This window comes from Drosophila subpulchrella, chromosome 2L, assembly GCF_014743375.2.
Source record: "Drosophila subpulchrella strain 33 F10 #4 breed RU33 chromosome 2L, RU_Dsub_v1.1 Primary Assembly, whole genome shotgun sequence".
NCBI lineage: Eukaryota > Metazoa > Arthropoda > Insecta > Diptera > Drosophilidae > Drosophila > Drosophila subpulchrella.
Genome location: NC_050610.1, coordinates 24,775,559 through 24,802,088, shown reverse-complemented (window position 1 = coordinate 24,802,088; position 26,530 = coordinate 24,775,559). Strand labels below are relative to the sequence as shown.

Below are 26,530 nucleotides of genomic sequence, written 5' to 3'. Positions count from 1 at the left end.
CTAACCATAAGAAAAATGACCAGCGATAATTTTAATTTGAAACCAGTTTCTATGCTAAACAAAATTCTACGGCCAAGAAAAGACGGAGCGATCCAGGGAAGAAACCAAATAAAAGAGTTCCAGAGAGCGGGCCTCTCGAAGATCGCGAGAGCGATCCGAAGAGCGCTGCGAAAGAATTTCTTATTCCGAACCTGCGACATGGGAGTGATCTGGGATGGGGTGGGGAGTACTCTACTCCTTCTCCTGATCCCTGGATTCTAGTGGGACCGAGTGAGCACGACTGAGCACAATAACGACGACAACTAGTGCACAGAGAAGAATGGGTTGTTGGTTTAGGATGGTGCATAGGGTATATTTCTAGATAAGCGATGAGTATTTCTAAGAAACTAATGTGGTATAAGATCCAAAACACCTTTAAAGCACTTATACTGCCTATATGGGTTTGAGATCGCATTGGGTAATGTTGAATATCGTTTATTGATGGTAACTTAAAATGGTTTATGATTGTTCTAATGATATGATAATGATTTATAATAATAAAGGATTCTATTGGTATTTGTGGGATTACTAATTTCCATCACGAATGATATAATACATGGCTTAGCCTGCACTACGATCTTTTAATATGAAAGACCCCAATATGATCTGCCAGTGCAGCAGAGTCCACCGAAGTACCCCCAGTAATTTTTATTGTTGCTGTGTATGGGTCGCCGGTGGCTATTGAATCTCGTTGGACTGGACTGGACCGAAGACCGCGATGAGGAGCGCAACTCGGAGAGCGCCGTTCCGAACAAGAAAATGAAAAACGAAACTGCAACAAGTGAAAAATGTGTTGCAGATACAACAGGTAGAGCCGGGAGAGAAGACTCGATGCTCCGGAGAAACATGCTCCTCGGGTGGGTCTCCGGCTCTCCCTCTCTTCGGTGGCTCTAAACCCGTCTGACGGCTTTTCCCAGTCTTCGGCTCTCGGCCGAATCTCTGCTGGAGCCCAGGCTGAAGCCACTCAGTTCCGTTGAGACCACTGAGCGAGTGGTTTGGCCCGAAATCTTCAGTTCGACGACGGACCAAAAGGCGCGCGTGCGCGAAACGGTTGACAAAAAAGTGAAGGTGCGACCGTAAACCTCTGGATTAGCCCTGCAAAACATAGTACCCCTCTGCTATATATTACCCCGTAATCATTATCTATATATAGAAAAATATATGATCCAAATCCCGATCAGCAGCTGGCCCCCAAGTTTACCCCTTTGAGTTCATTTGTGTGTGTCTGTGTGTCGCCGTTGCAAATTTTTATAAGTGAAAAATTCCAACAACGTTGCTGCTGCAGCTACAAGCCATATATACAAGAGCGAAAAATGAGGCAAAACACGTTTTGCTGAAGGAAAAAATACAAAAAAAAAATAAATATGCTGCGTACGTGTGTGTGAGTGTATCTGTGTGTGTGCCGCTGTATTCGTGTGTGTGTGTGAGAGGCCACCAACACCAAAATGCATGTAAAAATGTGAAGAAAAATGGTAGGTACTCATAAACATTCATGCAGGATAGATATTTCTCCCCCTCCCATACTTCCATATATCATCTTGTATTCCAATCCGAGAATGGGAGATTTTAGCCTATCTTGGCCAGGGAATTTGCATAAAATCAATAAGCCAGCGCAAATCACTTTTTTCCTACCCACGCGTCTGTCAAGAAAGGCAGTTTTCAGCTAATGCATTCATAACCACTTCGAAATGGGAGTCTGGTATGCAAAAAAACCTACTCTCGAAGGTTTTATAGCTATTCATATAAATTAAAGTGCCTTTACACTGGATTTGTTTGATATTTTCATGATATTTTATCAGGTCTGATAATGGTACAAGTATTTTGAACTACGTACCAAGTATTCAAATTTTATCAGGATCCTTCTATATTAATAATCAAAGAAAATAGATAAAAAATGCAAATTTATTTATACGATTGTTTTCATTTTCCTTTTAAAATGAGGATGTGGTTTAAGCAAATATTTATAGACCACTCTATGGAAAATATCACTAAGGCCCCACACACAACGCAGCGTACAAAGCATACAAGATTAATTGTGGAATTATTATAAGCCAACGGTAACGTAGGCAGTTGTGGTTGTAAAGGTTGGCCCCTGAAGTTGATGTTGATGTTGTTTTCGGATTCGGATTCGGATTCGTATTCGGATGCTGGGTCGAGATCTCGAGTTGAGTTGGGCATGGAACGCCTCGCTGCCACGTAATGGCTGAAAATTGTCGTTTTTTTTCAGTTTGTTTTGTTATTGTCTGAAATATCGACGGGCCGAACGGGAGAAAGAAAAGAAAATATTCCTGGACACGGACGGTGGGGCTCTCTTTTCCGACCTTATAGCTTGTATCTCGCTCGAGAGCGAAATGTAAAAGAATATGGAAATATGAAAACACGTTTCCAGCCCGATTCAACTGGCGCTGCAAGTCGGCAGTGAGATGTAAAGTGAAAAGCTCAAATAAAATAAAAATTCATAATAATAAGAAAAGGAATCGGGATCGGGAATGCCAGAGGGCATAATCACGAAATTTCTGGTTTGCGTTCTTTTTCGGTGGTTCTAGCCAAGATATCTGCTCCCTTTGTTGCGGGCTTTGGACCAGAGTTTGAATTTGCATTGCAAATCGAGCAGAGCCGCATAAACTAGCCGGGTCATGCGCAGATATATGGTATTTTATGAGCTCTCGAAAATAGCCCGCACATCGATATTAATGGCGTGGAAACCAGATATGCCATAGGCCCGTGGTGCGTGTGAGAAAGTGTAAAGGAGACGGATAAGGCAATATGCATACATCAATCAAACAAATGGCTTTGCTTTTCTCTCCTTTCTTCGAGACAATATTTAAATTTTTCTGCCATTCGTGAACTGTGCATAGTGAACTCTAAATGAGCTTTGAGGGTTTTGAGGCGGACAGCTCATGCATCACCAATGAAAGTAATATATAATACTATTTCCGTTTATTGAAAATCCAAAAATTTCCCATAAGTTCATATTCGTTAATAAACGTGATTAATGTTTATATGGCAAAGCGGTTTCATTGAACTGCTTTTCTTTTTCGATTAAAATATTTAGATGAAAACCTTAACATTTTAGTGAATCACTGAAAGTGCTATTCAGTTCATTGTATTATCGCCAGAGCTCAAATGATCTTGGGTTATTAATTACTGTTTCAACCTTTTAATAACCTTTTTTTATTAAAATATTAAGATTTCAACACTCCCATTAGGAGTGGGGCCAAGCTATGGAAATTCTTAGAAATTTCGGGGCGAGGATTACTAATGCAATCGGTATTCGATAGATACAACCGAAAAACCCGGAGACGGACACATACCTTCCTATGGATATATTTATACATGCATATGTGTTGAACAGCCATAAAGAAGACAAAACACCAAGACATAAAAAATATCTTTGATAGAGACCAAAAACGAAATGAGAAGATTGCCAAGGAACAGCACGGGGAACAAAAACAACACCGACAGCTAACAATACCATTAGAGCAGGTAGATTTTTAAGATTAATGAACGGGTTCGGCTTCAAAAGCTTCGGACAACAAAAAAACCAAATTTACGACGCATTTTTAGCTACGTATCCGAGGAGACAGAAGAGATCCGATCCGATTCGATACGATTCGTTTCGAACCGCAGTCCAAATTCTGACAGATTCTGCGGGTCCACTGCCATGCGCTTCGTCTAGTTAGTCCAGCTAGCGGATTTCATAACCATATGAGGGGTATTTAGGCTACATCTTAACATGACCTGCAATCAAAACTTTTCCTGTGATACGCATTTTGTTATAATAAGAATCTCTTGAAGAAGCAATCTCTAATTATAGTATTTAATATGGGAACTGGGAACGAAAATTTCATTTCGACATGCTCTTTAAAGGACAACAACTAATTATGGTAATTATGTAACAACTATAAATGCTAGTCCTTGCTTCGATTTATAACCAGGGTATTTGGAAGCCTATCAGTAATACTTCAGAGACTATGGCGTTTTGCTCGAGTGTTAATTCGAATACGAATCAGTAAGCTGGTTCCAGAGCGTTACTACTATTTTAAAATAAAAGGGGTGGAGGTGGAGCGAAGGGGCTTGTCGTCTTTGTATTGATATTCTTAGAGTCTCGGGTTAACAAGAGATTGCCCACAAAGCATTAATTTGGTCCAAAGCTGACACGCATGCTATTAATGGAAATTTTCCCTTCCTTCGGTCGCTGTCTCCATCGCCGGTGTGTTTCTCTCGCAGTATGTGTTCGGAATTTCGTTTGATTAATAGACGCCGCCTAAATCTTGATTAGATTTTCCTAAAAGCCTAGGACCAGCAGCCCCAGTTGGAGTCTGAGTCTTTGGATTTCAATCAATTTGACGCTGGACCAGAGCTTCTTTCGTTTCCATTCGCCCGTATTTCTCAGACTAAGAAAAAGGTGTAGGTTGAGAGGGATTTATTTCGAGATTTTGTAAGGTCAACAAAAGGCATATAGGTGTATTGGAAAACTTCGTGATATTTACATAGTTTTATTCCTATAGCTGGGAATGTGGGCTTCGTCTTTTTGCATTCAAGTTCGTTTCCTAAGTCTTTTGTTTTTCCACAAGTTTGATTTGGAGATATTTATGTCTGTTTCCTTACTTATGGATCTTAAAAGTATATATACATATGTAAATACCACTTTGATGTTTCTTTTTGAATTCTTGATACTCAAAGAATGTGGGAACTTTGAAATACGTTTTGTATGCATTTTTTGGCTTTCCTCAAAAAGTGCACCCCTACCTTTAGTCGATTTTACGCTTTAGCGCCTCATATCCCACCGAATTGAGCTTTGCTAATTTTATGCTCGACGGAGTATGAAACAGTTGATATGCTTGGTGAGCGCGTTGCATGAAGGCAGTTTGTTAATTGAAAGCGTTACTCCAACCAGTGGGAAAAGCACGTCAATACCTAATTAGCACTAAGCAGCAATTACCATAAATATAGTTTTAAATGTTTTTATCTTTTCGTTTCAGGCGACAGTTAACAAATCGATAAAGTGATGCAACATGACGAGATCTACGATGCATTCAGAGTGTGAGCAACAAGACAAAAGTGCAACCAATGAAGGAAGTGCAAAATAAGCTTAGAATAAACATTAGAAACAGCCTCCAGATGGAGAGGCTCCTGCTCCTGTTGTTCCTGCTCCTGGCGGGCAGGGAATCCCTGTGCCAAACGGGCGACACCAAACTGGAGCTACTGGCCCCGCGTGGCCGGAGCTACGCCACCACCTATGAACAATACGCCGCCTTTCCGCGGCGGAGGAGCTCCTCATCCTCGCCGGCGGGTGAGATGCAGTCCCGTGCCGTGGACACCAGTGCCGATTTCGAGGTGCTCGAGGGTCAGCCGCGCGGCACCTCGGTCGGGTTCATACCCACCAAGCCAAAGTTCTCCTATCGCTTTAATGAGCCTCCCAGGGAGTTTACCCTCGATCCGGTGACGGGTGAGGTGAAGACCAACGTGGTGCTCGATCGGGAGGGAATGCGGGATCACTACGACCTGGTGGTGCTCTCCTCGCAGCCCACTTACCCCATTGAGGTAAGGATTAAGGTCTTGGATGTCAACGACAATTCGCCGGAGTTCCCCGAACCCAGCATCGCCATTTCCTTCTCCGAAAGTGCCACTTCCGGTACTCGACTGCTCCTGGATGCCGCCACGGATGCGGATGAGGGCGAGAACGGGGTCACGGATCAGTACGAGTTAGTGGCCGGTAATGTGGACAACAAGTTCCGACTGGCCACCACGGCGAATCCCAGTGAAGGACCCTCATACCTGCACCTAGAGACCACTGGTAATCTAGACCGGGAGTCACGTGGCAGCTATCAACTTAATATCTCTGCCAGGGATGGGGGATCCCCACCGCGTTTTGGCTTTCTCCAGGTGAACGTCACCATTCTGGATGTCAATGACAACCCACCGATCTTCGATCACAGTGACTATAATGTATCACTGAACGAAACGGCTCTGCCAGGAACTCCAGTCGTCACCGTCATGGCTTCGGACAACGATTTGGGGGACAACAGCAAGATCACCTACTACCTGGCCGAAACGGAGCACCAGTTCACCGTGAATCCGGAGACGGGCGTCATTTCCACCACGGAGCGGGTGAACTGCCCCCAGCAGACGAACGTCAAGAGCTCCTCCAGCCAGAAGAGCTGCGTCTTTACGGTGTTCGCCAGGGATCACGGATCTCCCAGGCAGGATGGGCGCACCTATGTGACCGTCAACCTGCTAGACACCAATGACCACGACCCTATGATAAGTTTTCGGTTCTTCCCGGATGGCGGGAAAGTGGCCACCGTGGATGAGAATGCGGTAAATGGAACTGTTGTGGCAGCCGTGGCGGTTAAGGATTCCGATTCTGGTCTAAATGGCAAGACATCAGTGAGAATCGTTTCCGGCAATGAGCTTGGACACTTTCGTCTGGAAGAGGCAGCCGACTTGCATATAGTAAGGGTTAATGGAGTCCTGGATCGCGAGGAGATCGGCAAGTACAACCTGACTGTAGTGGCAATGGATCAGGGAACACCAGCGAGGACCACAACAGCCCATCTCATCATCGATGTAAACGATGTGAATGATCATGAACCGGTGTTTGAAAAATCTGAGTACTCAGCGGTGCTGAGTGAACTGGCACCCACGGGAAGCTTTGTGGCCTCCATCACAGCCACGGATGAGGACACCGGGGTGAATGCCCAGGTGCACTACGACATTCTCTCGGGCAACGAGCTCAAGTGGTTCTCCATGGATCCCCTGACAGGTTTGATTGTGACAGCAGGACCACTGGACAGGGAAGTTCGGGATACAATAGAGCTTAGTATCTCGGCGAGGGATGGAGGCCCGAATCCCAAGTTTGCCTACACCCAGCTAAAGGTGACCATCCTGGACGAGAACGATGAGGCTCCAGAGTTTAGCCAAAACGAGCAGAATGTAACCCTGAGTGAGGACTCACCACCGCAGACGGTTGTGGCTCTGATGACGGCCACCGATCATGATCAGGGCACCAATGGTTCGGTGACCTTTGCCCTGGCGCCCAGCGTGGAACGCCTGTACCCGCGACAGTTTGCCCTCGATGCGTTGACGGGCCAATTAACGATGCGCCAGCCACTGGATCGTGAGAAAATGTCGCGCTACGAGATCCCCGTGATTGCCCGCGATCAGGGAGCACCCACGCCCCAATCGGCGACGGCCACCGTTTTCCTGAATGTGGCCGATGTAAATGATAACGATCCCCAGTTTTATCCCAGGCACTACATCTACACGCTCACCGATGAAGATATCAAGTCCAGCAAGGGGGAGGGGGCGGACGTTCAGGGGGCTGAGGAGAAGACCCTGCTCCAAGTCACGGCCGCAGATAAAGACGATGGCGATAATGCCTTAATTGAATACCGACTCGAGTCAGGTGGCGAGGGTCTCTTCCACCTGGACGCCCGATCGGGTGCCATCAGCCTGCGTGGCGATGGAGCTTCCACCTCATCGACGAAGCCCCACTACAAGCTCCAGATCTCGGCACGTGATGCCGGGCAGCGGAGGAGCCCCCGGGATGCCATTGTGGAAATTGTGCTCAAGTCCAAGGCGGAGATGCTCGAATGCGGTCAGGGGCAAGGTGGCTATGAGTTCCAGATGGTCGAGGATCACGAGCAGCGGCGGAACAGCCCAGCGAATCGCGAGGTGGGCATCGTGCAGGTAAAGCCCACGAATGGTAAGCTAGACCCAACCATTGCATACGACATCATCCAAGGCGACAGGAACCAGAACTTCCAAATTGATCCGAGGAGTGGCCGCATCACCACCTCAAGATCTCTGGATCGCGAGGAGCAGTCACACTATCGCCTGACCATCTTGGCCAGCTCCAGTTCCAGTTCCTCCATCGTTTCATATGGCCTGTGCAGCGTGAACATAGCCATCATTGATCTGAACGATAATGCACCCGTTTTCGCTTTGGATCGCGATTCAGAGCCCACGATCTGGCTGCCTGAGAATGCGGCTGTGGGTCAGGAGATCTACCTATCTAGGGTTAGGGATAGGGATGCAGGTGTTAATAGCAGGATCAGCTATAGCCTGACCAACAATCCCGATCAGCAGTTCCGCATTGGACCAGTCACGGGTGTATTGTACCTTCAAAGACCCATAAGAGCAGAACCTGGATCCCAGATCCATGTGGAACTAATGGCCACAGATGCAGGAACTCCACCGCTCTCCAGTAAATTGAGTCTATCGGTTTACATAGGCGATGTCAATGACCACACGCCCGTTTTCGATCACACCTCCTACGAGACTTCCCTCCCAGAAACCACGAAGGTCAATACCCGATTTTTCGCCCTTGCCGCTACGGATATAGATTTGGGTGATAATGGTCGCATATCCTACGAGATCATCGAGGGCAATACTGAGAGAATGTTCGGAGTGTTCCCTGATGGATTTCTCTTCGTGAGAGCCCCACTTGATAGAGAGGAAAGGGATTACTACGCTCTGACAGTTTCTTGCCGAGATGCTGGTCACCCATCCAGATCTTCGGTGGTCCCCGTGGTTATTCATGTGATTGATGAAAACGACAATGCACCGCAGTTTACCAATAGCACTTTTACCTTTAGCATCCCGGAGAATGCACCTGCTGATACTTTTGTGGGTAAACTCACCGCTGTGGATCGCGATATTGGAAGGAATGCGGAGCTCAGCTTTACGCTGTCCAGTCAGACGATGGATTTTACTATAGATACCAGAAATGGCTTCATCAAGACACTTCGACCTTTTGATCGCGAGGCTCTGGTGAAGGTCAGCCGGAATACAGAGGCGGGTGGGGAAGAGGGGATCCTAAGGGGTTCCTTCACTGGAAACTATATGCTGCTGGAGGCCACCGTTTCGGATAATGGCAGTCCTCGCTTGCAGGACAAAGTCAAGGTAAAGGTGATCGTCACCGATGTGAATGATAATGCCCCCGAGTTCCTGAGAGCCCCCTACCACGTGACCATTTCCGAGGGCGCCTCTGAGGGAACGCACATAACCCATGTCTTCACCCAAGATGCGGACGAGGGTCTGAATGGAGATGTTTACTACACTTTGGCCAAGGGCAATGAGGCTGGTCAATTCACTCTGGACAGCGCCACAGGTCAGTTGTCCCTAGCACGCAGACTGGATCGGGAATCCCAGGAGATCCATCACCTGATTGTCGTGGCCAGGGATGCTGCTCTCAAGCACCCGCTGAGCTCCAATGCCAGCATTACCATTGTGGTTCTGGACGAGAACGATAATGCTCCGGAGTTCACCCAATCGAGTAGTGAGGTCTCTGTTCTGGAGACTAGTCCAACGGGCACGGAATTGATGAGATTTAGAGCCAGTGATGCGGATCAGGGTGTGAACAGTCAGGTGGTCTTCAGTATTTCGGCGGGCAATCGCAGGGACACCTTCCACATCGACAGTATTACGGGAAGCCTCTATCTGCATAAGCCCTTGGACTACGAGGATATAACCAGCTATACTCTCAACATTACCGCCTCTGATTGTGGTACACCATCCCTATCCACCACTGTTTTGTACAACGTACTAGTGGTGGATGACAATGACAACCCACCAATCTTCCCCAGCACTGCGATTGTTAGGCAAATAAAGGAGGGCATTCCCCTGAAGACACCCATTGTGACTGTAACCGCCGATGATCCGGATTCGGGTCTCAATGGCAAGGTGAGCTACGCCATCAGCAAACAGGAACCCCAACTTCCGCAGGGACGACACTTTGGCATCAACACGGAGACGGGTGTGATCCACACACTGAGGGAGATCGACCGCGAATCCATCGATACCTTCCGGCTGACAGTGGTGGCCACGGATCGGGCTCAACCCTCGGAACGACAGCTCTCCACAGAGAAGCTGGTAACCGTGATTGTGGAGGACATTAACGACAATGCTCCGATCTTCGTGTCCATGAATGCGGCCATCCTGCCTGCGAAGATACCCACATCTAAGGGCAGCAGCACCACGGTGATGCAGGTTCATGCCAAGGATGCGGACTCCTCTAGCAATGGGCTGGTCACCTACGAGATAGTCAGCGGACAGCAGGAGCTGTTCCGCCTTCAGAGGAACACGGGGATCATCACCTTCACGCCGGGAGCTCAGTTCAAACAGGAGGTACGCTACCAGTTGACCCTAAAGGCCACCGATGAAGCGGTCCAAAGCGAGCGTCGCAGCAGCGAGGTGTATATCACAATCATAACCCCGGGTTCCGGCGGAAGTGAGGCAGCCGTGCCGCAGTTTGAGCAGCGGGAAATGCTTTCCGGTTCGGTTTATGAGAACGAGCCCATTGGAACCAGCATTCTCACAGTGACTGCTCATCTGGCGGGCGCCGAGATCGAGTACTTTGTGACCAATGTTACTGCTGGAGGATCACATGGCCAGGTGGATCGCCTGTTCGACATCGACGCCAAGCTGGGAATCCTCTCCACATCCGCGGAACTGGACCGAGAGGCCGGACCCGACGAGTACGAGGTGGAGGTCTACGCCATCGCCCTCGGCGGACAGCCACGCACTTCCAAGACAAAGGTGAGTTAGTAGACAGATATATTCATATTACCCATATATTTTGGATTAGTGAATAATATCTTGTTTATAATACTACAACCATGATATTGATATTTGCATATTGACTTGTAAAAGTCATACTATTCTTGTGTAACGGTACAGCTTTTTTGTAATAACATTACTGTGTACTCCTTTGAACTAGAAGCATAATAATGGTGTAGTTGATGAGTTTATTAATTTTGATTCCTGAATATTTAGTCTAAAAATCTTATTTTAAATTCAGATTTCGAAACATTTCAATTTACATGTTCGGGGTTTTCATTTGATTCGGACCCCAACTTAAAGAAAGCTTAATTTTTCGTATTCATGCAAATGATACGATGCATCATACACACTTTGATCAATATGTTCGGAATCCGCGTGTGGTTTTATCAGATTCCGATTACTTACATCAAGGGGCCCTCAACTTACTTTGGGGCCGACCTTTCTTTTACTTCGTAGCCGATGATATAGGGAATATGGGTGCTTTTCCCTCGCTGTGGTTGCCGTGTGTCGGCCATTTCTGGGGCAGTTTCAAGGGCTTATCAGTGCAAGTCGAGACCGCACTAATGCGCTTTTAATGTCTTGTGCTGATATGAAATGTTGATTACACGCCAACCACTCCGGAGCTCCAGAGGTGCAGAGCTCCAGCCACAGGTCCATTCCCTCAGCCATCCTTTTCTGCACATGCACATGCGGCTATGCCTTCAGACTCGGACTCAGACTCAGATTCAGATGCAAATTAACAGGCCAACGAAGAGGATCCGCCGGTCGCGTCCCTAAGCCCGGCTATCTGCTGAATGAATTTGATGGGGGCAGGGTTCCAGGGGCTCTCAACCAGACAGACCTGTGTATCGAGAAAATATTTTACATCCCAGCGCTGCATAAATGGGCCGCAGGGATAGAATTATAATAAGTTGCTTCATTGGCAGATGCCTTTAATTATGCCCAGTACCCTACTCACCCGAGTCGGGGTCTCCCGATGGCCCAGGACCCGCCCCTCTCCGTTCGGAGGGTATTTCGCAGGTCTCTGCAGACCGCCTCATACTGGTTTCCAAGCGAAAAAACAGCCAGGAGAGAGAACAAAGGCGAAAAGAACCGGGCTCGGGAGCACTGATAAAAATTAGGATCCACTCAAGTTCCTAACTTATTATTTGAATATTACCGATTCTATAGTTTCGAACCCATAACTTGGAAATTAAAATATTTCTATCCTATAATACCCAACTTTATGAAGTGCCAGCAAAGATTTCATTTACTTTGCAATATCAGAAAATTTATAGGATAGTAATTATTACAATAAACCTTGATAGCAATACGAATATTTCGTAAAATCTTAGAAATTTTATTTTTACTGCTTAGGACCCTGCCATGATTCACAAAATGTTAACACATTTTTTATACAAACAGATCAAGATTAGTTCCTCGTTTAACATAATTTCTTTCTGTGTAGACTCCGTTCGATTCTCCACTCTTCGGTCTGCTCTTTGAGGCCAGATTCTTCTCCTTCGCAGACGGCCACCGAGTTCCTGTGGCTTATTGCCTTTTCTTGCCGATCCGCGTGTTCATGGCCAACACTTCGTATGCGTAGGTATGCCAACAATGCACGCATGCAAATGTGTGTAGTTCCAGTTCCAGTTTCGTGCAAGAAGCTGAAAAAATAAGGAAAAAACGGGGGAAAAAGAGAAAAAACACAGCCTTGGGTTAGTACAAGCAACTATGGTTTAGTGGATGTTTCGCTCGCTGGTCCTCGCGTGCGAAGAGCGTTTCAATCAATTCATTGTTGCATTGATTTAAAACGATTGTCATGTTTTCAATTTTTTTGCGTTAATTTTAAATATTTGCAAAGTTGGAACAACGCTTCATCCGGTCGCTAGTTGAAAGTCGTGTGTTTTTCGCCATTCCGCATTAGTTGCATTAGTTAAGTGATTTTTGTTAGCCAATTTTCAGTATAAGCCATCATGATCTCAGAATCCAATTAAGCTGCGCTTTCTAGTCTTCGATTCTCGGCCTGCTTTCGAATTAATCGCAATTAAAAGTGAGCTGAGCAGCGAGTGAATGTCATTGGGCTTTCCATCAAAGTGTCCCCAGATCCGATTGCAGGGTTTGGAATTTCACGCAAATTTATGGCCATCCCAAGGCTAGTTTCTGTGTTCCCCCGGGTTCTCTTTCTGTTTTTTGCCGGCCATTAAGCGGATTGACAAATGGTTACATTTTCTGCAGCTGCACCCGCTTTCCACTGCCTCAAATTAGTTCAATTAGCCGCACACATTTCACCCGGCCTCGGGCATCCAAATGGTGTTTTGCTCCAAAGACTGCCCACTAATGCACTCGTGAGTGGACGTGGATGTGGAAGTGGATGTGGATCCCTAGCTGGATCCTTGTTTCTGCCGTCTGATGTTACAAATCTGCATAAATTTTATTACAAATGCAGTATTTACTCGCCCAGCACCGACTTAACACCATTATCCCAGCACACGAGGCTATATTTTACGAGTCTGGATCGCAGTCTGGAGTATTTATGGCCTTCTTGGATGTGCGACTTGGCAAGGACTAGTTACACTAAGCCGGGTCTTAAGCGGCTTGATTAGAAAAACGTTTTCTCCTTATGTAATGGCTTTAGAAAGGCAGTCCTTATATTAGAATTTTTTTATTCTAGCGAAACACATTTAAATTAATTAAACTAGTGCAGAATAAACATCAAATTAAAATAATTTCTTAGCCGGTTTCGTTTGTGCCCCAACCCGAAGAGAAATGGCCCAAAAGTATAATTCGCTCGGTCATAAACAAGAAAGTTCAAGCTGCTTCACATATCCCATATACCACATAGCATATACCATCCACCATTTAACCAGATCCCAGTGTAAGCGGGTCATTTTGGGGCCAGGTTAAGAGAGATGAAGAATGCGATTGACATTGCGACAGAAGTTCGGCGGGCACATAAGTGGATGCTCGTACATAGAATATTCTGGGCATTTAGTGCCAAATATGGAACTAGTTTCCGCTCGATGCCATATCGCTGATGCTAGCTGGTACGAGTGTGTGTACAATGTTCATATAATACCTCCTTCTCCCGCCAAGTGGGTCAGTGTTATTGACGCAACGAATACGCTTTGTATTTATTCCCCTGCAGGTCAGAGTAACCGTTCTCGACAAGAACGACAGTCCCCCGCAGTTCCTCGACACCCCGTTCGTCTACAATGTCAGCGAGGACCTGGAGATTGGACACACCATCTCCACGCTGCGGGCCCACGATCCGGATACGATCGGTTCGGTGACGTTCCTCCTGATGGACGGACACGATGGCAAGTTCCTGCTGGAGCCCGCAACCGGCAAGCTTGTTCTCAAGGACACCCTCGACAGGGAGACGAAGAGCAAGTACGAGCTCCGGATTCGCGTTTCCGACGGCGTCCAGTACACGGAGGCATATGCCACCATCCAGGTAAAGGATCTACAATACAATACAGAATTAAATTTCTCTTAAGACGTCTTAGTTCATTTCCTTTAATTATGAAGTATAGCTTCAAACTTATCTTTACCTATCTATATATTTAAGTAATACTTTTTATAATTCCCCCCAGGTGAGCGATACCAACGACAACCCTCCAATGTTCGAGGACACCGTGTACTCCTTTGATATACCCGAGAATGCTCAGCGTGGCTACCAAGTGGGTCAGATAATGGCCAGGGATGCTGATCTCGGCCAGAATGCCCAGCTGTCCTACGGAGTGGTCTCGGATTGGGCCAACGACGTCTTCAGCCTAAATCCGCAAACAGGAATGCTGACCTTGACCGCTCGACTTGACTACGAAGAGGTGGGAAATTGGTGACAACCTACCCTAGAAAATACTCACTCTTCTTTTTGGTTGTCCTATCCAACAGGTTCAGCACTATATCCTGATCGTACAGGCCCAGGATAACGGCCAACCCAGTCTTTCCACCACCATTACGGTCTACTGCAACGTTCTCGACCTCAACGACAATGCTCCCATTTTCGATCCCATGAGTTATTCAAGCGAGGTGTTTGAAAATGTACCCATTGGCAAGGAGGTGGCCACTGTGTCAGCCAAGGATATAGATTCGGGTAAGTTGGGGAGAAGATTTCCGTCATTAACCCTTGGGGGACCCTGATAACCAATGTTTCTTGCAGGCAACAATGGGCTCATTGAGTACAGCATCACCGCAGGGGACGCCGATTCAGAGTTCGGTATCGACAGTAATGGCACAATCCGCACTCGCCGAAATTTGGACAGGGAACACCGGTCTACGTACACGCTTACGGTCACCGCTCGAGATTGCGCCGACGAATTCGCATCCTTTAGCGAACTGGAGGAGACTCAGCTGAAACTCAAGTACCGATCGCCTAGGCGATATCAGCAGAGTCAGCAAGAGTTTTTGGCCCATCAGAAACAGCAGAGGCTCTCCTCGACTGCAAAGGTAAGTTTATTTTGGAAACTATATGATATGTGAAAAAAAAAGTCTGACGGCTTTTGCCTTCCTTAATATCTTATTGATATTTGCCGGCGCTCTGCCGACACACACAGTATAAAACAGAGGTTAAAGAATACTTTTTTGGTGTTTGCTCCAGGTATAGTTAATTAGGTTCTTATCTTGGACATCAATAGCAATTACACCTTAAGTTAAATGCGTTGTTCAGTTCTTAGTTCGTGAAGCCCTAATTAATTAGGGGACTAAACCCGTTCTCGGTCTTTATCGCCTGTGTGACTGCCTGAAAACGTACATACATTTACCGTTTTATCTAGAATGCCATGAAGCACAATTAGCCAAATTCTGATCCGCACTTTCTTCCAGGTGACGATACTCATCAAAGATGTCAACGACGAAGTGCCCGTCTTCGTTTCCGCAAACGAAACGGCGATAATGGAGAACGTGGCCATCAACACGGTCGTTATCGCTGTCAAGGCTGTCGACAATGACGAGGCCCGCAATGGGTACATTGACTATTCCATGGTGGAGGCCAAGGGAGGAGAGGACATGGGTCATTCGGAGGCCCTGCCCTTCTCCCTGAACCCCACCGACGGGCAGTTGCGCGTGGTGGATGCTCTGGATCGAGAGTTGCGTTCAACCTATCTGCTTAATATCACAGCTCAAGACCGAGGAGAACCCCCTCAGACTACGGAGACGCAGTTGCTCATTCGAATTCTGGATGAGAACGACAACAGTCCCGTCTTCGATCCCAAGCAATACTCCGCCTCGGTGGCGGAGAACGCCAGCATCGGGGCAATGGTCCTTCAAGTATCCGCCACCGATGTGGACGAAGGTGCTAATGGTCGCATTCGCTACTCCATAGTGTTGGGCGATCAGAACCACGACTTTAGCATCAGCGAGGATACGGGAGTGGTGCGGGTGGCCAAGAACCTGAACTACGAAAGACTCTCTCGCTACTCCCTGACCGTTCGCGCCGAAGACTGTGCCTTGGAGAATCCGGCCGGTGATACGGCTGAGCTGACCATCAATATCCTGGATATAAACGATAATAGACCCACGTTCTTGGACTCTCCATACCTGGCGCGCGTGATGGAGAACACTGTACCGCCAAATGGGGGATATGTGCTCACGGTGAATGCCTACGATGCGGATACACCTCCTTTGAACTCCCAGGTTCGCTACTTCCTTAAAGAGGGGGACAGTGATCTCTTTCGCATCAATGCCTCCTCTGGTGATATTGCCCTGCTTAAACCCCTGGATCGAGAGCAGCAAAATGAGTATACCCTGACCTTGGTGGCCATGGACACCGGGTCGCCACCACTTACAGGCACGGGAATTGTGCGAGTGGAGGTGCAGGATATCAACGACAATGACCCGGTATTCGAACTGCAGTCCTATCACGCCACTGTCCGCGAGAATTTGCCTCCGGGCACTCATGTCCTGCAACCCAAAGCCACAGACAAGGACGAAGGACTGAACGCCAGGCTGCGCTTTAACCTACTAGGGGAGTATATGAATCGGTTCCACATAGACTCGGAAACGGGAGAGATTACGACGGCTTTATCGCTGGATCGTGAGGAAAATGCCGTGTACTACTTAACACTAATGGCGCAGGATAGCTCCGTTACGGAGCCCCGTGCCTCGTCCGTAAACCTGACAATAAGTGTATCCGATGTCAACGACAATGTTCCTAAATTTGACTCTACCACTTACAATGTGACAGTTCCGGACAGGATTAGTACGGGTGAGTTTGTCTTTGGAGCACGAGCCTTGGACTCGGATGAGGGCAAGAATGCTGCGATTCACTACAGCATTAGTGGGCGAGATCAGCAGTACTTTGATATAAACACCAAAACAGGAGTGGTGAGCACGAAGCTGGAGCTCAAGAGTAAGAGTAAATCTCCTGGCGATTTGACCTACACCATTGTTATATCGGCCATGGACCAGGGTGAGCAACCTCTGAGTTCCAAAGCTGAGCTTACAGTAATCCTGCGACCTCCTGAGCTCTTTCCCACCTTCGCCTACATGGCCAATAGTCACTTTACCATGTCGGAGGACGTGAAGCCAGGCAAGTTGATAACCAAAGTGAGTGCTACATCGCCGAAGAAGGGATTGGCGGGTAAAATGCGCTATGCCATAGCCGGCGGAAATATGGGGGATTCCCTGCGTGTGGACCCCAATAGCGGGGTCTTGAGCGTGGGCCAGGATGGCCTGGACTTTGAGTTAACACATCTCTACGAGATTTGGCTGGAGGCAGCCGATGGAGACACCCCAAGCCTGCGTAGTGTGACCCTGATAACAGTCAATGTAACGGATGCCAATGACAATGCACCCATCATGGAACGACTCATCTACAATGCGGAGGTTTTGGAGGAGGAGTCACCACCTCAGTTGATAGCAGTGATCAAGGCCACTGATCGCGATTCTGGAGATAATGGCAGAGTTATCTATCGCTTACAAAACGACTTCGACGGCACCTTTAATATAATGGAATCGGGTGAGATTTACACCACAATGAGGTTGGATCGTGAGGAAATCGGTGATTATGCCTTTGTGGTGGAGGCCGTCGATCAGGGTGTGCCCCATTTGACGGGAACGGCCAGTGTTCTGCTACATCTTTTGGACAAAAACGACAACCCCCCGAAGTTTACGCGCCTCTACTCACTGAATGTCACCGAAAACGCTGAGATCGGTAGCTTTGTGATCCGAGTGACCTCTTCCGACTTGGACTTGGGAGCCAATGCGAATGCCTCCTACTCGTTCAGCGAGAATCCCGGCGAGAAGTTCCGTATCGAGCCTCAGAGTGGAAACATCACAGTGGCCGGCCATCTCGATCGAGAACAACAAGATGAGTACGTCCTGAAGGTTGTGGCTTCCGATGGAGCTTGGCGTGCGGAGACTCCCATTACGATCACGATTCAGGACCAAAATGACAATGCTCCTGAGTTTGAACACAGTTTCTACAGCTTTAGCTTCCCGGAGCTGCAGCAGTCGATCGCCTTGGTGGGCCAGATCATAGCCACGGATCGGGATAAACAAGGTCCCAACTCGGTGATCTCCTACTCACTGCAGCAGCCGTCGCCCATGTTTAGCATTGATCCTGCCACTGGTGAGGTATTTAGCAAGAAGGTAAGTACTTATAGAGTTTATTCTACTTATTTTATATTAACATATTAAATTACTTAATAGGCGGTTCAGTTCAAGCACTCTCAGTACGTTAGGTCCCCGGAGAACATGTACGCCCTCACCGTTTTGGCAACAGATAATGGCAAACCACCGCTCTACTCCGAGTGCCTGGTGAACATCAACATCGTCGATGCCCACAACAATCCTCCCAAGTTCGAGCAAGAGGAGTATCTGGCACCATTGCCAGAGGATGCGGTCCGTGGCCAGCGAATAGTTCGGGTCCATGCAAATGACATGAAGGATGTGGGCACCAACGAGATGGATTACTTCCTGGTGACCTCCAACCTGAGTTCGATTTTCACTATCGGTAGGCACGACGGTTGGATCACCCTGGTCAAACCCCTCCAAGTGCCACCAAACTCTCGATTCGAACTGGTTGTAAGGGCCACTGATCGAGGGGTTCCTCCGCAGTCGGATGAGACTCGTGTCACTATCGTGGTGACTGGAGAGAATCTTAACACACCGAAGTTCTCGGTGAGCAGCTACCAGGTGATTGTGCCCGAGAATGAGTCCGTTGGTTCTACCATCATAACAGTTGGTGCTACGGACCCTGATCACGGTCCGAATGGCTTGCTCCACTATTCCATTTCCGGTGGAAATGAGGGTCATGACTTCAGCGTGGACGAACGCACGGGTGGCATAGTGATACAAAAGCAACTGGACTACGATGTTATCCAGGAATACCATCTGAACATCACGGTTCAGGATCTAGGCTACCATCCACTATCCGCTGTTGCGATGCTTACGATCATCTTGACGGATGTGAACGACAATCCACCTGTATTCGATCAGAAGGAGTACCACGGTTATATACCTGAAAACAAGCCGATTGGTACTTTTGTGTTCCAGGCTCATGCCACGGATAAGGACTCACCGAAAAATGCCATAATCCATTATGCCTTCCTGCCCAGCGGAACGGACAGGCACTTCTTTGTGATGAACCCAAGCAACGGCAGTATTTCATCGGCAGTTTCTTTCGATTACGAAGAGCGACGAGTTTACACCCTGCAGTTGAAGGCAAAGAACCCCGATTCGAGCATGGAGAGCTACGCCAATCTCTATGTGCACGTTTTAGGAGTAAATGAGTTTTACCCACAGTTCTTGCAGCCCGTTTTCCACTTTGATGTATCGGAAACTTCTGCAGTGGGCACTAGAGTGGGTGCTGTCCAGGCCACGGATAAAGATAGTGGAGAGGATGGTCGTGTCTACTACTTGCTGGTGGGTTCCAGCAACGACAAGGGATTCCGAATCGATACAAACACTGGATTGATTTATGTGGCCCGTCACTTGGACCGCGAGACCCAAAACCGAGTGGTACTCACTGTGATGGCCAAAAACTATGGTAGCATTCGAGGTAACGACACGGACGAGGCACAGGTCATCATCTCGATTCAGGACGGAAACGATCCTCCTGAGTTTATAAAACACTACTACACCTCGACAATTTCCGAGGCAGCTGCGATTGGCACAAAAGTGACAATGGTCAAGGCTATCGACAAGGATGTGCGGCCGCAAAACAATCAGTTTAGTTATTCGATCATCAACGGCAATCTCAAACAGAGCTTCAAGATCGATGTGCAGACGGGTGAGATTAGTACGGCTAGTCGTCTGGATCGAGAGGAGATTGCCACCTACAACCTGGTGATTGGAGCTATTGATACTGGACTACCACCACAGACGGGAAGTGCTACGGTCCACATAGAACTGGAAGATGTGAACGATAATGGTCCCACCTTCACGCATGAAGGTCTGAATGGGTATATATCTGAGAACGAGCCGCCTGGAACTTCCATAATGACACTAATGGCCAGTGATCCAGATCTGCCGAGGAATGGTGGACCTTTCGCCTACCAATTGGTAGGTGGAAAGCACAAGTCCTGGCTGAATGTGGACAGAAACACGGGTATAGTTAGGTCCACAGCCAGCTTTGATCGGGAGATTAATCCCGTTCTGGAGGCCATTATCGAGGTAGAGGACAGTGGAAAGCCCAAGCAAAAGTCCCAGCACTTACTCACCATCACGGTTTTAGATCAGAACGACAATCCCTCGACCACTAGGAGTTTGCATATAGCAGTCAGTCTGTTTAACGGAGATCTTCCTTCCAATGTGAAGCTGGCCGATGTTCGTCCCAATGATATTGACATCGTGGGCGATTACCGGTGTCGCCTTCAGAAGAATCCCAACCAGAGTCAATTGCAGTTGGCCATTCCGCGAGCCTGTGATCTGGTGACCACCTCACACACCACTCCAATAGCTTCTGTTCTTACTTATACGGGTAATGATGGAAAGCACGGGGATGTTAGCTCCAAGGCGAGTGTGGCCTTCCAGAGCTTCAACAATGAGACTCTGGCCAACTCTGTGTCTATAATGGTGCGAAACATGACGGCTAACCAATATTTGGCTAATCACTATCGTCCAATGCTGGAGATGATCAAGTCTAAGATGGGAAATGAGGACGAGGTCCTGATGTACAGTCTCCTTGAGAGTGGTGGTGTCAATTCTACCAGTCTCCAAGTGCTAATGGCAGTAAGAACGGCAAGGAGCAACTTCCAACAACCTAGACATTTGATTGAACGCTTAAGGGAGAAGCGATCTGCTTTTGCGGAGCTTCTCCAAAAGGAGGTGATTGTGGGCTACGAACCCTGTAGTGAACCGGATGTGTGTGAAAATGGAGGGGTTTGCAGTGCCACCATTCGACTGCTGGATGCGCACAATTTTGTAGTCCTTGACAGTCCTTCCTTAGTGCTAAGTGGACCTCGGATAGTGCACGACTACAGTTGCCAGTGCACCAGTGGATTCTCGGGAGAGCAGTGCAGCCGCAGGCAGAACCCCTGCTTGCCCAATCCTTGCCATCTGCAGGTGCAATGCCGACGTCTGGGCAGCGATTTCCAGTGCATGTGTCCTCCAAATCGGGATGGCAAACACTGCGAGAAGGAGCGCAGCGATGTGTGCTACAGCAAGCCATGTCGCAACGGAGGAAGTTGCCAACGCAGTTCCGACGGATCCTCGTACTTCTGCATATGTCGTAATGGATTCCGAGGGAATCAGTGTGAGAGTGTCTCGGACTCCTGTCGACCCAATCCCTGCCTGCACGGTGGACTGTGTGTGAGTCTTAAGCCGGGCTACAAGTGCAACTGCACTCCGGGACGATATGGACGGCATTGCGAGCGCTTTAGCTACGGCTTCCAACCGCTGTCCTACATGACTTTCCCCGCTCTGGATGTGACCACCAACGATATATCAATTGTTTTCGCCACCACGAAACCGAACTCCTTGCTGCTCTACAATTACGGGATGCAGAGTGGTGGTAGATCAGACTTCCTGGCCATCGAATTGGTGCATGGAAAGGCATATTTCTCTTCTGGAGGAGCTCGTACCGCTATAAGCACCGTGATTGCTGGACGGAATCTGGCCGACGGAGGTTGGCACAAAGTTACGGCCACCCGAAATGGACGCGTCATGTCCCTCAGCGTGGCCAAGTGTGCGGACTCGGGAGATGTGTGTACGGAGTGCACGCCCGGAGATTCCAGTTGCTATGCGGATGAAGTGGGACCCGTGGGGTAAGCATCTATATTATTAACAATGTATTAGGGATTACCTAACTATATAATACATCTCCCACAGAACCCTCAACTTCAACAAGCAGCCCCTGATGATTGGGGGCTTGTCCTCTGCTGATCCCATTTTAGAGCGTCCAGGTCAGGTGCACAGTGATGATCTGGTGGGCTGTCTGCACAGTGTGCACATCGGAGGAAGAGCTCTGAATCTCAGTTCACCACTCCATCAGCGAGGTATTCTACCAGGATGCAATCGGCAGGCTTGTCAACCTGCTTTGGCCGCCGAACGCTGTGGAGGATTTGCGGGACAATGCATTGACCGGTGGTCCAGTTCCCTTTGCCAGTGCGGTGGTCATCTGCAGTCGCCTGATTGCTCCAACTCCCTGGAACCCATTACCCTGGGGGATGGCGCATTTGTGGAGTTCAGGATCTCGGAGATATATCGACGCATGCAGCTGCTGGATAATCTGTACAATAGCAAAAGTGCCTGGTTGGATAACAGTCAGATGATGAGGGAACGTCGAGCTGCTGGGAACTTTAGTACCGCTTCCCAGATCTACGAGGCCCCCAAGATGCTGAGCCTGCTGTTCCGTACCTACAAAGATCAGGGACAGATCCTCTATGCGGCCACCAATCAAATGTTCACCTCTTTGTCCCTGCAGGAAGGTCGTCTGGTCTACTACTCCAAACAGCACCTCTCCATCAACATGACGGTTCAGGAAACTTCCCAGCTAAACGATGGCAAGTGGCACAATGTGAGTTTGTTCAGCGAAAGTCGCAGCTTGAGGCTGCTGGTCGATGGCAGTCAAGTTGGTGATGAACTGGATATTGCCGGAGTGCACGACTTTCTCGATCCCTATCTGACCACTCTGAATGTGGGTGGAGAAGGCTTCGTGGGTTGCCTGGCCAATCTCACTGTGAACAACGAACTGCAGCCACTGAATGGATCGGGAAGCATCTTTCCGGAGGTTCGCTATCACGGCAAGATCGAGTCCGGATGCTGCGGGGACATGGGTCAAGATGCCGCCCAGGTGGCCGACGCTCTAAGCATCGGCTTCACCCTGGTGATTGTCTTCTTTGTCATCCTGGTGGTGGCCATTCTGGGCTCCTATGTGATCTACCGATTCCGCGGAAAGCAGGAGAAGATTGGCAGTTTGAGCTGCGGGGTGCCTGGCTTTAAGATCAAACATCCCGGCGGTCCAGTGGCGCAGAGTCAAGTGGATCACGTCTTGGTTCGTAATCTCCATGCGAGTGAAGCCCCCTCACCGCCGGGCGTTGGTGCCGGAGATCATATGCGCCCGCCTGTGGGAAGCCATCACCTGGTGGGTCCCGAGCTGCTGACCAAGAAGTTCAAGGAGCCCACGGCGGAGTTGCCTCAACCAGGACAACAGCAGCCGCAGCAACGCCCCCAGCGACCGGACATCATAGAGCGTGAGAGTCCGTTGATAAGGGAGGATCACCACCTGGCCATTCCACCCCTACATCCACTGCCTCTGGAGCACGCCAGCTCCGTGGACATGGGTTCCGAGTATCCCGAGCACTACGACCTGGAGAATGCCAGTTCCATTGCACCCTCCGATATAGATATTGTGTACCACTACAAGGGCTATCGGGAGGCGGGGGGTCTGCGCAAGTACAAGGCCAGTGTTCCACCAGTTTCCGCCTACACCCACCACAAGCACCAGAACTCCGGTTCCCAACAGCAGCAGCAGCAGCACCGCCATGCTGCTCCGTTCGTGACCCGGAACCAGGGTGGTCAACCGCCTCCACCGCCCACCAGTGCATCCCGCACCCATCAGAGCACTCCGCTGGCCAGGCTCTCGCCCAGTTCCGAGCTGAGTTCCCAGCAGCCGCGCATCCTGACGCTGCACGACATATCGGGGAAACCCCTCCAGAGTGCCCTCCTGGCCACCACCTCCAGTTCCGGTGGCGTGGGCAAGGATGTCCATAGCAACAGTGAGCGCAGTCTAAACAGCCCAGTGATGTCGCAACTCTCCGGCCAAAGTTCCAGTGCCAGTAGACAAAAGCCGGGAGTTCCCCAACAGCAGGCCCAGCAGACCTCCATGGGTTTGACGGCCGAGGAGATTGAGAGGTTGAACGGAAGACCACGAACCTGCAGCCTGATCTCCACCCTGGATGCCGTCTCCTCCAGCAGTGAGGCACCTCGAGTGTCCAGTAGTGCCCTCCACATGTCGCTGGGCGGTGATGTCGATGCCCATAGTTCCACTTCCACGGACGAGAGCGGCAACGACAGCTTCACGTGCTCGGAGATCGAGTACGACAACAACAGCCTGAGTGGCGATGGGAAGTACTCGACCAGCAAGAGTCTTCTGGATGGACGTAGCCCCGTTTCCCGGGCCCTCAGCGGGGGAGATACGACCAGCAGGAACCCTCCTACGAGTGTGGTTAAGACCCCGCCCATTCCACCGCATGCCTACGATGGTTTTGAGTCATCCTTTCGGGGGTCGCTCAGCACACTCGTGGCCAGCGACGATGATATAGCAAACCACCTGAGTGGGATCTACCGGAAGGCCAACGGAGCTGCGTCCCCGTCGGCCACCACGCTCGGCTGGGAGTATCTACTCAACTGGGGTCCCAGCTACGAGAACCTGATGGGTGTCTTCAAGGACATCGCCGAACTGCCCGACACAAATGGTCCCCCGCAGTCGCAGCAGCAGCAGCAAACCCAGGTTGTGTCCACGCTGCGAATGCCATCTTCGAATGGACCGGCGGCTCCAGAGGAATACGTGTAATATATGTAATCAAGGGTGCCACAGAACTGGGGTTTCGAAATCACCTATTAAGGTGTTCAAAAGTATGTTGTTGCATACTTTTAGACACTTTTATATGTGGCTTCAAAACCCTATTGCTTTCTTTGGCACCCCCAGTAAATATATATTAAGGGGTGCCACATAAGTCTACAACAAAAGTCAAACTGTTCCTAAGGTCTGAGCAAATTATCTACACTACAACAGTTCCGAAGTTCACTAGTGATTTCTATGGCACCCCACAACCCCCTATGATCGAAATTCAAGAGATATTCTCGGTATCACGTAAACGTATATGTAAATTTTGTGTAAAGTTGCAACATTTCTTAGTAGATCGTAAGTAATGCCATTTTATTTTGCAATGTACAACGAAAACGTAACGAGGATAGAATGTAAGTTAAACAAAATGTAAGATCGTGCATATTTAGGAAAGTAAGCATCTAAGCATATCTGAACACCTTGTATCAAGGTCAACCATCCTAAGTGCACTTCCGTTAAGGGTTCAAAAGCAAAGCTGTAACGACTGATACTTCCGTACATTAACAAGCCCTAAAATGTTTTTTTTAAAATTAATTCCACTTCTGTACTTGTGTATATGTTTTCTGAGTGCTATATTAAGATAGTTTCAGCAACAGTATGTATTGAGTTTTATCGCCATTTAAGTACATTCTAACATTGCTCTAATTTATTGTCAATCTCGCCAACATCCCCTAACTGCCTTAGTCGTACTCATAGACAATTAACTTCAGATATACTTCGCATTCCTTTAGATGTATTCTTAAAACACCGTGTATATGTATGTAAGTTTGTATTTTAATTCGTAGTAAAATGTTATTAAATACATATTAACCATCAAAGATCGTTTTAATTATATGGAAAATAGTTGCCAATTTACCAGATTTTCTGAGTATCTGTAGTACTTATTTATGGCAAAAGAAAGTAAGTAAACCAAATTCTGAGAGCTTGTGATCGGCTATTTTTAAAAAAATAAGCAAAATCAAATAAAAACCCACGTATGTGTATAATTTTTTTCAACGGAAATTTATTTTTCTCGCAAATTATTTTTTTTAATACCTGAAAAAGTAAATGCTTGTTTCTAATTCATCGTTTTACTATCTTGACCCATCTGTCACACATTTTTTACTAGAAAAAAGAGTATCTTTTAACCTTTTTATAAACATAGACGAATTATATGCGGTATTAACATTCATTTAATCAATTAATATTCGATTTACAAATTAATTTCATTTGTTCGATCGTAGATGATCCCCGTGACAAGGTGTACACTTTCTATGATGCAATGGTTCACACTTGGTTGGGGTATTCTGAATTACTCGTATGAAGGTCTGCTAGTTTCTTGTCCAAGTTCTGAACTGCTTCCAGCACCGATTTCTGATCTTTCTCCAGATTGATCTGCACATCCAACTGGGCCCCCAGTGATTTCTGGATGTCTACCTGCTGGTCCTCAACTCTGCCAAGCCTGTCATTTAAGTCCTTTGGAACGATGTCCTTCAAGGATTCTTGCAGGGATGCCTGTCCCCTCTTCATTTCCGCCAGAATATGTGTCATCATAACCGTGAGTTCAGTCATTTCCTTTTTAAGTATGTTGATCTCGTCGAAAAGGTTTTTCGATCGGTAATCGGCAACGTGATCTAGCAATGGTAACATTTTCTTCATAAGTAAATTCGGGTCTTTCAAAAGGCCGCAGTTGTCTTCGTGCAATGCATTTGCCTGGGATCCATATAGATTGCAGACAATGAATGCGATCGAAAGATAAGTTCCCAGTTTAAACATTTTGAGCACGAATAACCGACAATGGCGAACTTTCACAGAGAACTAAATCTGAAGTTCGGCTTGGAGTGCCTTTTAATCTCTACGAAGAGTACACAATAATGATTAAGTGGAAAAACAGATGAGGCTTTTTCCACATTTTTAATCTCTACGGATAGTATATGTACATAACGTTAA

General features: G+C 48.0%; 1 protein-coding gene across 2 annotated transcripts; it reads left to right on the top strand.

The window, feature by feature from the left end:
- Positions 1 to 1,022: 1,022 nt before the first annotated feature.
- LOC119546399 (cadherin-related tumor suppressor) lies at positions 1,023 to 25,419 on the top strand. Of its 2 annotated transcripts, none has more exons than XM_037852654.1 (9): positions 1,023 to 1,107; positions 5,025 to 10,584; positions 13,736 to 14,044; positions 14,184 to 14,417; positions 14,485 to 14,686; positions 14,753 to 15,039; positions 15,415 to 18,180; positions 18,241 to 21,797; positions 21,862 to 25,419. In XM_037852654.1, the coding sequence occupies exons 2-9, from the start codon at positions 5,113 to 5,115 to the stop codon at positions 24,545 to 24,547; spliced, it is 15,513 nt and encodes a 5,170-aa protein (XP_037708582.1). In that variant the 5' UTR covers positions 1,023 to 1,107; positions 5,025 to 5,112; the 3' UTR covers positions 24,548 to 25,419. The 2 variants fall into 2 exon arrangements, with proteins under 2 accessions (XP_037708582.1, XP_037708580.1); XM_037852652.1 differs by having other exon boundaries at positions 1,039 to 1,511.
- The last annotated feature ends 1,111 nt before the right edge of the window (positions 25,420 to 26,530 follow it).

Excerpts from the sequence above, each read along its gene's own strand:
- LOC119546399 (XM_037852654.1), top strand. The coding sequence starts at position 5,113 with ATGAAGGAAGTGCAAAATAAGCTTAGAATAAACATTAGAAACAGCCTC. Across the intron at positions 10,585-13,735 it reads CACGCACTTCCAAGACAAAG|GTCAGAGTAACCGTTCTCGA; the intron begins GTGAGTTAGTAG and ends ATTCCCCTGCAG. Across the intron at positions 21,798-21,861 it reads GATGAAGTGGGACCCGTGGG|AACCCTCAACTTCAACAAGC; the intron begins GTAAGCATCTAT and ends CATCTCCCACAG.